Raw genomic sequence first — 12,897 nt, 5'->3', positions numbered from 1 at the left:
TTTCTTGTTATTTTCCTATTTGAATTGCAAAGTCGATTCGGCATGTAGAACCTGCAAGAACCTATCGTAACCTTGAGTCAGGAAATAACAACCTGACAGTGCTTTCACAAATAATCACAATTACCCCAAAACATCAGTACCAGGACATGTTTTTTTTTTTTTTTTTTTTGTATTGGCATAATCCACTTTGTTGGCATTCATTCATGTTCTAAAAGGGTGATTTTGCAAGCTGTCTTGCTATGGAAGTGAATGGAGAGATGGAAATACAGTATTGTGGATTATTAAAATGATGCAACCCAACACTCCACCAAAGTTCAATTTTACTTCAAACAGAGTCTAATCTGCACTCCAGTGAACGCTGGGCTTTTGGTTCATATTTGACCTGAGGGATGGAAGGCACTTTTGCTTTTCTCACAGCTCCTCTACATCTACAGTCACTCAGGACGCTGCATGTAATAGGAGGGATTCAATCACCTTCCTAATCACAAAAATCACTGTCTGCTTTGGACCCCATAAAAGGAGTGACACACATGATGACAAGTGGAGTGATGTAGCAGCACGCCAAGGTCAGTGGTGCACCAGGTTTGTGTTACAGATAGGCTGTTCAAATATTCATCCAGGACTACTCTGCAAACTGGGACTGCTAGATGGCTAGATATAGGTATGGACATAGATGTGTGTGTGTGTGTGTGTGTGTGTGTGTGTGTGTGTGTGTGTGTGTGTGTGTGTGTGTGTGAAAGCAAACAAGCGTGAGGAGGATATAACTAGGCCACACAAATTAGCAATTGACCTATAACAGGTTGATTAATATCAAAATAAAAATTCTATCTGACTCAAGAGGCTTGACTCCACTGTGTTAAGGTGCTATTTAAAGAAAACACAGTGATTTTTGCTGCACAGAAAGTAGAGCATATGTACTTTTTTATGACTTTCCAATCTGAAGCACTACCTTTGACTCCTTCCTGGTTTCTTAATGTGTTTGTAGGTGGTGAACAGAGCATTTACACTAAGAATCCCAATCTAATGCAATGAACATAAGAAACAAATTGGAAAATATACTCTGGTATATTCCTGCAAATTGAGTACCCTGTTGTTCTCTCATGTCTTCAGAGAATGTGGCAAAAAAAAAAAAAAAAAAGGAAAAAGGAAAAGGTGATGAGACACTGAACTAGAAACTACCTGAAAATGAAAGAAATGAGAAAAAAACAACAGCAATAAAATTATCTGAAAATAAGCATAAAAATAATTTTAAAAAACAAAACAAAAAAAAAAACAATACAAGAAAACAAGATGTGTGTGTAGTGAGGGGGCAAAAATATTAGAATATTATGTAATATTACTTAATTGCACAAAATTATCATACCATTAAGATTAAAATACAAAAGTAATAATAATAATAAGAAGAATAAATAAAATTACACACTGAAAATCTGGGAAAAATACAAACACACTATTTATTTGCAAAAAAGAAAAGAAAAGAAACCCTTTTGGAATTCAATCTTGCCCGCAGACTAATGGATGGTTGGAGATAAACAACCTATACTGTGTCTACACTACAGACAGTGAGCTGAAAGTGTGTGTGTGTGTGTGTGTGTGTGTGTGTGAGAGAGAGAGAGTGTGTGTGTGTGTGTGTGTGTGTGTGTGTGTGTGTGTGTGTGTGTGTGTGTGTGTGTGTGTAGTTGTTCATTAGGAGAGATGAAATGGAATCTATTCCTGCTTTGCTGTAAAAACTAGGGCTGTAACGGAAACTGTCAGCTCCATGTAATTTAGAGATTTCATCAAGTTGAGTTATGATGTGTTCAAGCTCTATTCAGTAAAAATGAGTATTGGATGAAGGTAAATTATTATGCTACCATGATGTGTTCAAATGTAATCTTATAAAACCTACTTTTTGTCAAGAAAATTGAATATATACAGTTGTTTTAAGGGGAAATTTGTATATGAATGATACCCTGTTTAAATTCCTAACACTAATTCTAACCAATAGCTTATAATACATTAATGTAATATGGCACTTTATGTATTAAATAGATTTTGGAAATATTAGATAGATTGTGGTAAATATAATCTAGCTAACGATTGACGACAAACAAAATCTCGGTCTCAGATTTTGGACACACACAAAAAAATGCCTGTTGGGTTCGGGTCGAGTTCAGTTACTAGGCTTCCATCTTGGGTTTGGACAAAAATATGTGGCCCAGTCCACACTCTACAATGAAACAAACCGTGGCTCACAAATCAACCAAACTGTGAACCGAACTGTGAAATAATTACACCCCTCATGAAAACCCACAAAGAAATCAGAGAGCTGACACCAAATGAAATTTTTTTTGCCAAAGCACTAATGCTGGCAGCAAAAACAAGTGTTTTTCTGACATGAACCCAAGAAAAGACAAAACATTAGCAGAAACACTAAAACATACCAGCTACTTTATGGAGAACTTTAAAGGAACAGTGTAGGACAGTAGTGGTGCTATCTTCCTCTCATTGTTACTGAGTGCTGGATACTGGCTGGATGCTCCAAATGCTAACTGTTAGCCTCCTGCCATTGAGGTGGACTTCCCCCCAGCTAACGCTCTTAAAAATAACTGCCTTCATCCACTCAGTGAAGATTTAACATTACTTTACAAGCATCACGTTCCCAAACTGCAATGCACATATGACTACTACTGCACACGAATGCTGTTTTTGTTTAAATTATTGTTTAAAACTGTACTTGTCTTGTTATCAACAATAACTTTGCGCTTCTGCACAGAACATCCAGGATTGCTGCTGTGAAAATTAACTGCTGAAACTTTGCAGTGTTGCAACTTTAGCCTACATATGAATGTTTTCTTGAGCCCACAGAGCCTCAGACATTGGCGCAAACACTCAAGACAAAGTTTCAGCTTCTCAAAATTTGGCTTAAAGCTTGCAGCTTGTGGAAGCCAGCCTGTACTAAACTACTGCCAGGAAAAGAGAACTGCGCTCATCAAACATCTCCAAAAAACAGGAACTACTGACAGAGAAAGATATGTACCCACCAAACATTACCAGAGAGACCACTAACCACTGTACAGGAAAGGTCAGGCTTCTTTTATAACACAGAACAAATATAAATACTGTAAATGAAGCAGAAATATCTAACACTAAATGTGACCTAAGATGAGAAATATGAAACTATGAAAAAATCACTATCACTAACTTTTCATTCTGCATACACAACTCTTTACATAGTTGGGCTCACTTATTACGCTGCTTTATAAACCATGTTTTTTGTTTGTTTGTTTGTTTTGTTTTGTTTTTTGGTATACAGTATAACCATAATTTCTGGTAATGAATATTAGAGAAATTATACTGTTAATTGATTACTTATAATATCTCAATAATACTAATATTTCACTTTGTTTATTAAACAAGACGAAATAAACGAGGACTTTTAATTTTTAACATTTAGTGGAATTTGAATTACTTCTTCAATTTTCTTACATCTCTATTACTGTATTTTGTTAATTGTTAGGGAAATGACTCGTCGCGATTAATTCTTCATGTTTTTAATAACATTTTGTGTATTAATAAATTGTAAGATTTTTTGTTTATTTTTGTTAAGCAAAACAGTGATAATGCCATGGTTAGTAGTGTAATAGTTACAGTTAGGCTACCACTGAGTACCACAGAGAAACTCTTCTTACTACATAAAAACCTCAGGAGAGCAGAGTGGATCTTGGCATGGGACACAGGCTAGTATAGCCACCTGTTCTTTAGCCAGCCACTTCATCACCATGCTGAGGTTTCACTACAGCAGAATGGACTGTGTGCTGGAATTAGTGATCAGCAGCCAAGTGTGTGTAACACCTGCGATATGATCTGCCTCGTTCACTGGAGCAAACCCCCCCGAGTGGCCTCACCTCCTCCGCCTCTCTCCGGTGTAAACCCCGGGCTGCCAGTCCGGTCCTGAGCTCGTTAATGTCCACCCTGCCGTCCTTATTCAGGTCCAGCTGCTCGAACAGCTCGGCATATCTCTTCTCTCTGTCCGGGTCCAGAGGCGCTCCGCTCTCTCCGTTTTCTCCGTTTTCCCCGCTGCGAGTCCGGGTCCAGAACCGAGCCTTGTCTTCGCCCATGTGAATGAGAAAAATCCGCTATCCGGTAAAAGCCGACTCCTTATTCCCTGAGCCGCGTAACTGACAGAACCGAAACGAGCCTGAGCTTCGCCCTCGTTTCCACAACGACAGACCGGAGCCGACGGGACCGCTGCCCTGCGCCGCTACCTCCCCACCATAACGGGAGCCGGGAGAAAGGGAAGCGGCTCTTACCGCGCTGCACCTGCTGTTAGTGGGTCACGGGCCTCTTTCCTCTAGCCAGACGTCTCCACCGGATGGATGGCGCCTAATCGAGCTCTCGTGAGATTAATCCCGGTGTCCGTTACATAGTCAGTTACACCGGCACTCGCAAATCCATAAACTCATTCAGATGAATTAAAGTTTCCGTCGAAGGAGGGGCTCGCGGATGAGCAGTCTGCACGTTCTTTTTTTTTTTTTTTTTTTTTTTTACCGCAGTCTCACGCGGCCATTCGGCCACATCTGTGTGAGTGTGAGTGTGCGCGCAGAAACTGTTGATGCTATTAATTACATATTTATCAGTCACGACACAAAATGGTCCTAAACAGTCTGACATTAACGGAGAGGTATTAGAAATGATATTCAGCTGCACATATCAACCGACAGCATCGCTCTGATGCGGAGCGGCGCTGCTGTGATCACACTGCACGCGCCGCGTGTTCCGCTCTGCGCGCGCGCGCGCGCTCTCTCAAATTTTCTCACGCCACACTGGCACGTTGATCTTGACAGCCAACGGGTGGGGGTGGTGCTGGGTGCACATGATATCACTGTGTCCATATTGTTTCCTATATTTATTATTTTTATGCTTGGATTTGGCTGATTTATTTTGGTTTTATCGTTCAGAAGATGGAGGAGATCCTGTTCCTAACGGCTAAAACACTAATCTCTCATTTTGTGGCTACAGCAGAGCTTAGCAAGGTGTAGCTCAGATGAATCGGGATTTAATTTAGTTGTTGTTGCTGTTATTAATATCATCATCATCATCATCATCATCATCATCATCATCATCACATTATCATTATTATTACTATTGTGTTTATAACTGTTGTTGTTGTTGTTGTTGTAGTTGTTGTTGTTGTTGTTATTTGAGCCAAGATCAAACTAAACAGTTCCGTTTTGAAGCTCTAAAAAAATATCTCCACGGACACTCTGAGGACCAGTGTTTCCAAGTTTGGTGATCTACAGCATGTGTAATAAGGTAACACTGGCAAAATAATCAGTCAGTCATTGTTGCCCATCATGCACAGAAAAAGCAGTCTTTATAACAACATTAGAAATTTTTAATGAACATTTTAATGAACATTTTTATGCCTCGACATGCTTGCTTTGTTAGGACTTTGTGAACTGATGGCCCCTGATTCACAGAGGAGTTCCAAAGCCACTGATAGCTTATTCGATATTAATAGAAATAATTATGAGGGATTGTGCACGGTGACGCGCAGCATCAGACAGTGGAAAGCACCCAGTCAGCATTCATGGGATATGAGAGAGAGAGAGAGAGAGAGAGAGAGAGAGAGAGAGAGAGAGAGAGAGAGAGAGAGAGAGATTACAAGGACAAGTGCACATGGATCTGCACCGATGTCACATGGACCTCAGCCAAATATTTGAATTTAGAATTTATCTGATACACTCATCCAGTGCCAATTAAAACAAAACTACAACAATAAAGTAAGCCCAATTTCTTAGTCATCAACACTTCAAGCCACCAACAGACCAATAAGGAGCGATTGTGTCAGAGCCACAGCGTCCCCTCAGGCTTCCTGTGGTCAGTGATCATGAAGAGTACAAGAGAAAAGTGCTAACCAGCGCTGGCCAAACTAATAACAGCAAAGGGGAAAGGTATAGGCCACTACCGAAGCATATTGTTGCCCCACCAGAAAAAGAGAAATGTATCAGTATCACGTTATAATGTGGAAAGTTTATTGTTATAACAAAATATTTTCGCGTTTTAACACGATGTTTTCACATCATTACAAGATACAACGTTATCACGTTATAACAAGAAACCTTTCTTGTTATAACAGTATACGATTTATCACGTTATAGCGTTATTAGGGTAGCCTGGGGTAATAGCCCCCTGGGGTAATAGGCCTCCCCACTGTAGTTCTCCAAAAATAAAATAAAATAAAATAAAAATAAATAAACACCAGATGGCGTCAAATTTAATTTCAACACATTCCCTGGCCACCGCTTCTCTTGTGGAATGCAGGATATTGACGTCTCATCACTCTGCGGTCAGTTATTCCACCAAGACGATTTCATGGTAAGTTGATCTAATTTCTGGTCATCCTGAAAAAGTTGATTACATGATGTTATGACATTAGATTTCTTCACTTTTTTGGGTGTGTCATTGGGAAGTTTAATAATCCACTTTTTCTGAGGAGAAAATCTGAAGTAGTTTTTAGTGAGGGGCCCGTTTTTCAATGGACTGCATTTGAGGGAAAAGCCCCCCTTTAGTTAGTTAAGGGCTATAGTTTGTAGTTGTTAAGAGTAATAACTTAAAGAAAGCAGGAATGGTAGTAGCCTACACTTTGTTTAGCTAACATGTTAGCTAGCTAGCTATCTTTGTTTAGCTAACATGTTAGCTAGCTAGCTAGCTAGCTTTGTTTTGCTAACATGTTAGCGAGCTAGCTAGCTAGCAATCTTGATGCCGAGCAAATTCTGAGGAACTACTTTCTGAGTTTTTTTTTTTTTTTTTTAATCATGTGTTGATTTACCTAAGGCTATGCATCCCACTATAAAGTTGGATCAGGGTTATGGTTGTTGTTGAGTTTAGGGCATAGCTCAGTAACTCCTATAACATGAACAATTGTGATGTTCCAGTGCAGTAAGAAAAAACAAAAATATATTATAGGTTGATATGGTGTGCAAGGGAAAGAAAGATTGAAAAATAAATAAATAAATGACTATGCTGTTTTTTGTTGTTGTTGATTATTTTTCAGAGAATGTGTTTTTCTCTTTTAGCTTACCCTGAAAATATCACAAAAAGTTCAGTTTCTTTAGTACTGTGTTTGATACAGTTATTTTTGTCATTTACAAATGGGTTAGAATTAAAGAAATAAAGTAAATTATTACAAATGTTATCAAAGTCATATTTTGAATAATCCATATCAATCGCTTTAACCACACATTGGGCAAGGGGGATAGGAACAGAAGCCACTGTAGCGTACAGAGTCTACAAGTCTACACAGAGCTTTGTGCACTGTGCTTCAGATTCACAATGAATAGGCCGACACCATAAAGACTGCTCCTCAAATGCATAAAAGAACAAACTCATGCCTGAGTGAACACTTAACATGTGGGCAATCTATTTCTTTTCAACAGATTTTGTTGGCCTAGCATCCACTTGGACCCCTGTGTGGCGTGCATGAGAATAGGTCCAGAATAAACTAAATCAGAGTGGAGAGAGAGCCAGCAGTGCCACCAAGGTGGTTTTTAACATGCCAGTGGGACAGTGGGCATGCAGCGTCAAGTACGACCATGGAGTCAAATATGCCAAGACTTGCATGTTGTGGAGAGCCTGTGGTGATGGTTCCCATCCCACAGAGAGGTCAAGTGTACTCTACTCAAAATAGAGATGGAAAGTGCTTCAACTAACGCCACCTTCATGTCTGTCCTTGAATTACATGATATTGACTGTTGCTAGTGAAATGCTCATTTGGGAAAGGGGACCACACCAGTCTAAAGCCTTTAGCCTTTAGCTGAAAATTAAGACAGGCCTCAGGGGTCTTGGTTGAGCTTAAGACTAGATAAAGGTCAGTTGGGTTAGTGGGATCAATGAGTGTCGGTTTAGCTTATAATTTGATTAGGATCTAAGTTAGTCAGGTGGGGTTTTAGCTGGGTTTGTGAGGTGAATTTAAAGTTAGGGTAAGAATAAATGTTTTTTCAAATGGATCTTAATCAGAACATTTTCCTAAGGCAGGAGTTCCAGGGGTTTGATTAAAGTTAGGACTGGGTCAGGTGTAGTAAGCTCTTCCTAACAGATGAAAACTATGAACAGTGCACCTTTAAAAGAATGTAGTTTCACACCTTACACAGTTACTGTTTTGAAAAAGGAATTCAATCACTTTGACTACCTGTCCATTTTAAATGAGATACTTTTTACTTTTACTTCAGTATATTTGTACAGGAGAACTTTTATTTCTGCTGCATGTCAGCACAGTAACAGTACTTCTGCATGAGTAGCAATATGTAGTACTCTTCCCACTACTGTGTGCTCTAATGCCATTCCTCACCTACTTTTTCTGCTTTACCTCAGCTTCATTCTCCTCTGGTTTCTGCATTTCTCATTCTTATCTACACAAGTACTTTACATTCCCCTACCCCGTTCTGACGTATCTGTAGGGATTGTCACTATATGATCATTCCTCACCTCTCCTCAGTCCACCCATAAATTTGGGCTGGCAATGCAGAAAGGATTCCCATAGAGCCTTACATCAATGGCCAGCTGGCAGCTGAAGTGAGATTAGGCTACTACTGGTTTAGAGGTATCCAGGGACAACCTTGATTACCTCATGAAATGAACCAAGAGTTCATTTTGAAGAGCAAACTGGCTCAGCTGAATTCAAACGTCATCATTATTCCTGTCAGTGGCTTATTTATGAACAACAATCACAGAGTTGCCACGTTAGAATGCTAACAAATCCACTGTATTTTTAAGCTGGATGGTGGAGCAAAAAATGTTCTGCATCTGTCATTAGTAAATGTATAGGACATTACTTTCACCACATCTAGCTGTTTCTGTTATGTGGTAGCCAAAATGGAGGCCAAGCTGATTTGGTGTCTGGTTCTGATTCTTTCCCAATGATGAATGCTGGGTCCATACTAGTTGCTTAGACTCATAGTCAGACAAACACACCCATAACTGATATCCCAACTCTCTGGCTTGACCTTTCTTACCTGGATGTAACTCCAGTTCTATTAGCGTAACCCTCTAACAGGCTTCACTATTGGCTTATCCCCTGGCACGATGCCCTGGGACCCTGAGACTTTCGGTGCACCTACTAGCTAATCATGTGCTTTGTATGACCATCTAGACATCAATCCTGTTCCACCAGAGCCAGCTGGCACTGAGGTTAGGGTGCTATGGCCATACTCATAAAACTGGACTTTAACCCAGCTAACTATCTGTAAGTGGCATGTCAGCTTGCTTGCCATACTTTTTTTCCCCCCAAAAGAGTGGACTGTCCCTTTAAAAATGCTTACATAGGCTGTATAGTGGGAGGGATGGAACAGTGTAGATGTTCTTCCCACAACATTTCTTCCCTTCTCCTTAAATTCAGGTCAGTCAGTCAGTCACTTTTAATTTTTTTTGTTAACAAGTGCATAATTAAAGTTTTCTCAGTGCTAAATGAACAGCGCTCTGTAACAAATACAGTTTTCATCACAGTGGTCCGATTTTTCCACAGTCATTATTCTATGCTATCAAAATTAACTAGAGAATGTTATGTAGTCTACCTGTACCTTAGTAATTTATGACCTCTACTGGTGACCAGTGGGAACTGCAACACCCTAGTATCACCATGTGCTTACTCATGGAATAGATTTTGGTTCATGGGATGAGCCAAAATCTGCTGGGTGTCTGTAAAGCACCTTGAGATAACTGTTGTTATTAATTTGGCACTATACAAATAAAATTGAACTGCACTGAACAGGCATGTAGGGTGCTCTTTGCTGTTTCCCTTTCTGGACACCAACAGGATTTGCAAGGTCTGTGACACTGATACCAATAATGTATTGTCTACTGAAGCAAGCTAATATAGAATAGTGGCACACATTGGCAACAGTCACTTTCACAGCAGGGTTAATGAGAACAGAATTATTGAGTATTTGCCATTCTTGAGATATGGACTGTGCAGGTTTTATAGAGTGAAAAGCCGCTCAATTCCTATCCTATAATTAGGTTTAATTGATTTATTGATGTTGTTTTAATTTACAACATGGCCTCTTTGCTCGTCTCTCAGTTAAAGAAGGCTTTTATGTCTTACCTCACTCACTTGAAGATGACTCGAATTGAGATTCTGGGAGGACAAATTCCAAGAAAAATCATTGAATGTACTGCTACCTGTCCTTCCTCATATTGCCTATCTCCAAGGTGGCAGGTTTCCCTGTGTAACAGTCTGCTGACATCTCTATGTCTATAACTGCAACTTTTCGTTGTTCTATGTTGTTACCTTGAACTTGTAACAGAGAAACAGCATCTCATTTCCATCAGTATTGCCTGCCTGTGATGCTCAAGCTCAGAGTGCAGAAACTCCACTCAGTGTTGCCATAAAACTGGTTTTCCTATTGCCATCAACTATTCATTCTAGCACTGAGAATGATCATAACAAAGCCAAACGGAAAACTGGCCATGGAAAAAGCAATTACTGTCACTGTTTATTCTCCATACTAGTCTCATTGTCAGGAATGTTGTTATGGATAGAGGTACTGCAGCATACATACAACAAATTCTGCATATCTGTTTTTTTTGTGGCAAATTGTAAAGAAATGTGTGCACAATAGAGCACTGTGCAAACAAATGTTGCACAGATTAGAGCATATAAAGTAGTTTAAGCTGTTTGTAGGAAGAGTGCAGGCACTCTACATGGGCGTATTTTGTGGAAACCATCAGCACACACACAATGCAATAAAAAAAAAAAAAAAAACTCGCAAATTTGCACAGCAGCTGACATAATGTGTGTGTTTCAGCCCTTCATCTTCTTCAGTGTTTCTGGGTCACAGTGGGTGTAAGTTGTAACCCACATTTATATACAAATCAAAGAACATTGAAAGTGTATTCATCTGGGATTCCAAATTAAAGTGTGAAACCTCCATACAAATGACATAATATAAAATGTTTCCGCATTCTTTAGCTTAGGTGAAAGAATTAATTTATTTGCAAAAATCACAGTCAGAAAATGCTACCAACATGTTAATACATTATAGCACAAAGTATCTTTTGATGCCTGCCATGCAAATTCACAAAGAGCAATGGAGTTTATCCCCAGGGGTGTGAGGCACTGCAGGAGCAGCTTGTGAAAGGTCTGCATGACTAGAGACATACTGAATACTGTAGGCATTGAGCTGCCGATGCTGTGAGGACTGCTGTCTTACCTGGACTTTCCAGAACTTCATTCTTTGTTGAGTGGTAGTGGTGGAGAGGATGGGAATAGGGCCTTGAGCATCTAAACCTTATTGTAATGATCATTTATTCATTTTTTTTAATGTAATTTATTATTTTTTTTAATGATCACTAGCAACATCATAAGGCAGAGTGGTGGTTGTGTGAAAGGGCACTGTGGTTCTTGCTGTATGGATTTATTTGGCTCTAATGACTGTCCAAAACTTGAATACTAACCTATGACCCTTCTTTTCTTTCTTTTTTCTTTTTTCTCTTTTTTACATAGCACAAATACAATATTTCCTTCCATATACGCTGAGGCTACAGAAATATCTTCCTTCATCAGGTTGCTTGACAGACAAAAGGAGAGATGACCTTAAATACCTTGGCTGACCCACGTACGAGGCTTTTGTTCTGTAAAATAAATCTTAAAACAAAACAAAACATGTATGTGCTGCTGCATTGCCAGCCAGCTCCTGCCCCCAGGCTGTGAGGCTTTTAAGTTCATCTTTAAAGTAACTGTAATGTAACAGCAGCCAGGATTCACACTTTTGTATTTATCTAAGTTTGTGGACCGTTTTTCATCAGTTTAACTGGCTGATTTGATCAGTTTCATTGATGGTGTTTTTATTAGTTTAATTGGATCATGCACAAGCACTTTTATCCAATTTTTAATGTAACTTATTTAGTCATACGTTTCACTGGAAAGTACTTGCACTTTAACTCCTCTAGTGTCTGTCAATGTGTTTCAGTGTGTCTATAGCCTTTTGGTAATGTGATGAGAGCGAGCTATGTTTTTGTCTTTATTTTGTTCATTTTGTTAAAAGAGGGGGAAATTATGGTATTTTTATTTAAGGCTAAAACACCCTTAAAGTAGAAAAACAGAGAGGCGGGTAGCTCTTTGATAGCCACTGTATATACAGTCATCTTTATCCCATAACACACTGACACACTGAACTGGAACTCTGGTTTGGTAAAATGACTGATGATGAAGAAAACACTTCAGTAATGGAGTAAGGGGTGTTATGCTCCAGTTGTGTTGTTCGGCAACCAGCCACTAGAGGGAAGCAGAAGGATCTTTTCCTCTCTCCTCCTTTCTTATCATTCTGCTCTCCCACCTTCTCTTTCCCTTCTCCCTCTCTTTTCCATCACTCTCACCAGGATCCATCCTTCAGCATACATGATGCACTGTGCCCAGAAGAGTTAGAGAGGCAGTGATACCTGTCTATCCCATTTGGTCACCAAGGCAACTTGAGGAGTTTTTCCATCTGAACGGCACTCACTGGATTAATGTTGTGTGTGTGAGTGGAACAGGACTCATTGGATTAATGTGTGTGTGTGTGTGTGTGTGTGTGTGTGTGTGTGTGTGTGTGTTTATTTGTGATACCCATTATTCGACACACTAGCAACAGACTAGTCTTCCTGACATCCATTTAAAACATCAGTGAAATATGATCAAACCATTTCAATACAAAATCACCATTAAAACTTAAAAACAATGAATATAATGGAAACAACACGTGCCTACAAAAACAACATACTGCATATAAAGAAAATGTATGTATCCACACAAACACATTAGTAGGTGAACAGAAGCTACTGACTATTCAGAGGCTATAAACATTCCAGATATATTTAATTCACTATTTAGATCCCTCAGTCTGTTCTCTTCATCTCCATGTCTGCTTTCTGTGCTTT

The 12,897-nt window shown here is 39.4% G+C and overlaps 1 protein-coding gene across 1 annotated transcript in view; it reads right to left on the bottom strand.

The window, feature by feature from the left end:
• The window catches only part of slc25a23b (solute carrier family 25 member 23b), a 31,307-nt gene extending 26,572 nt beyond the window's left edge, over positions 1-4,735 (bottom strand). Inside the window, exon 1 of the mRNA XM_030058867.1 lies at positions 3,888-4,735. Coding sequence (XP_029914727.1) covers positions 3,888-4,100 — 213 coding nt within the window. The 5' untranslated portion in view covers positions 4,101-4,735. The remainder of the gene's footprint in view (positions 1-3,887) is intronic.
• Between the last annotated feature and the right edge of the window lie 8,162 nt (positions 4,736-12,897).

Source organism: Myripristis murdjan, chromosome 8 (assembly GCF_902150065.1).
Source record: "Myripristis murdjan chromosome 8, fMyrMur1.1, whole genome shotgun sequence".
NCBI classification, from domain to species: Eukaryota; Metazoa; Chordata; class Actinopteri; order Holocentriformes; family Holocentridae; genus Myripristis; species Myripristis murdjan.
Note: the sequence above shows the minus strand (reverse complement) of the source record. Positions and strands in the feature narration are given on the sequence as shown.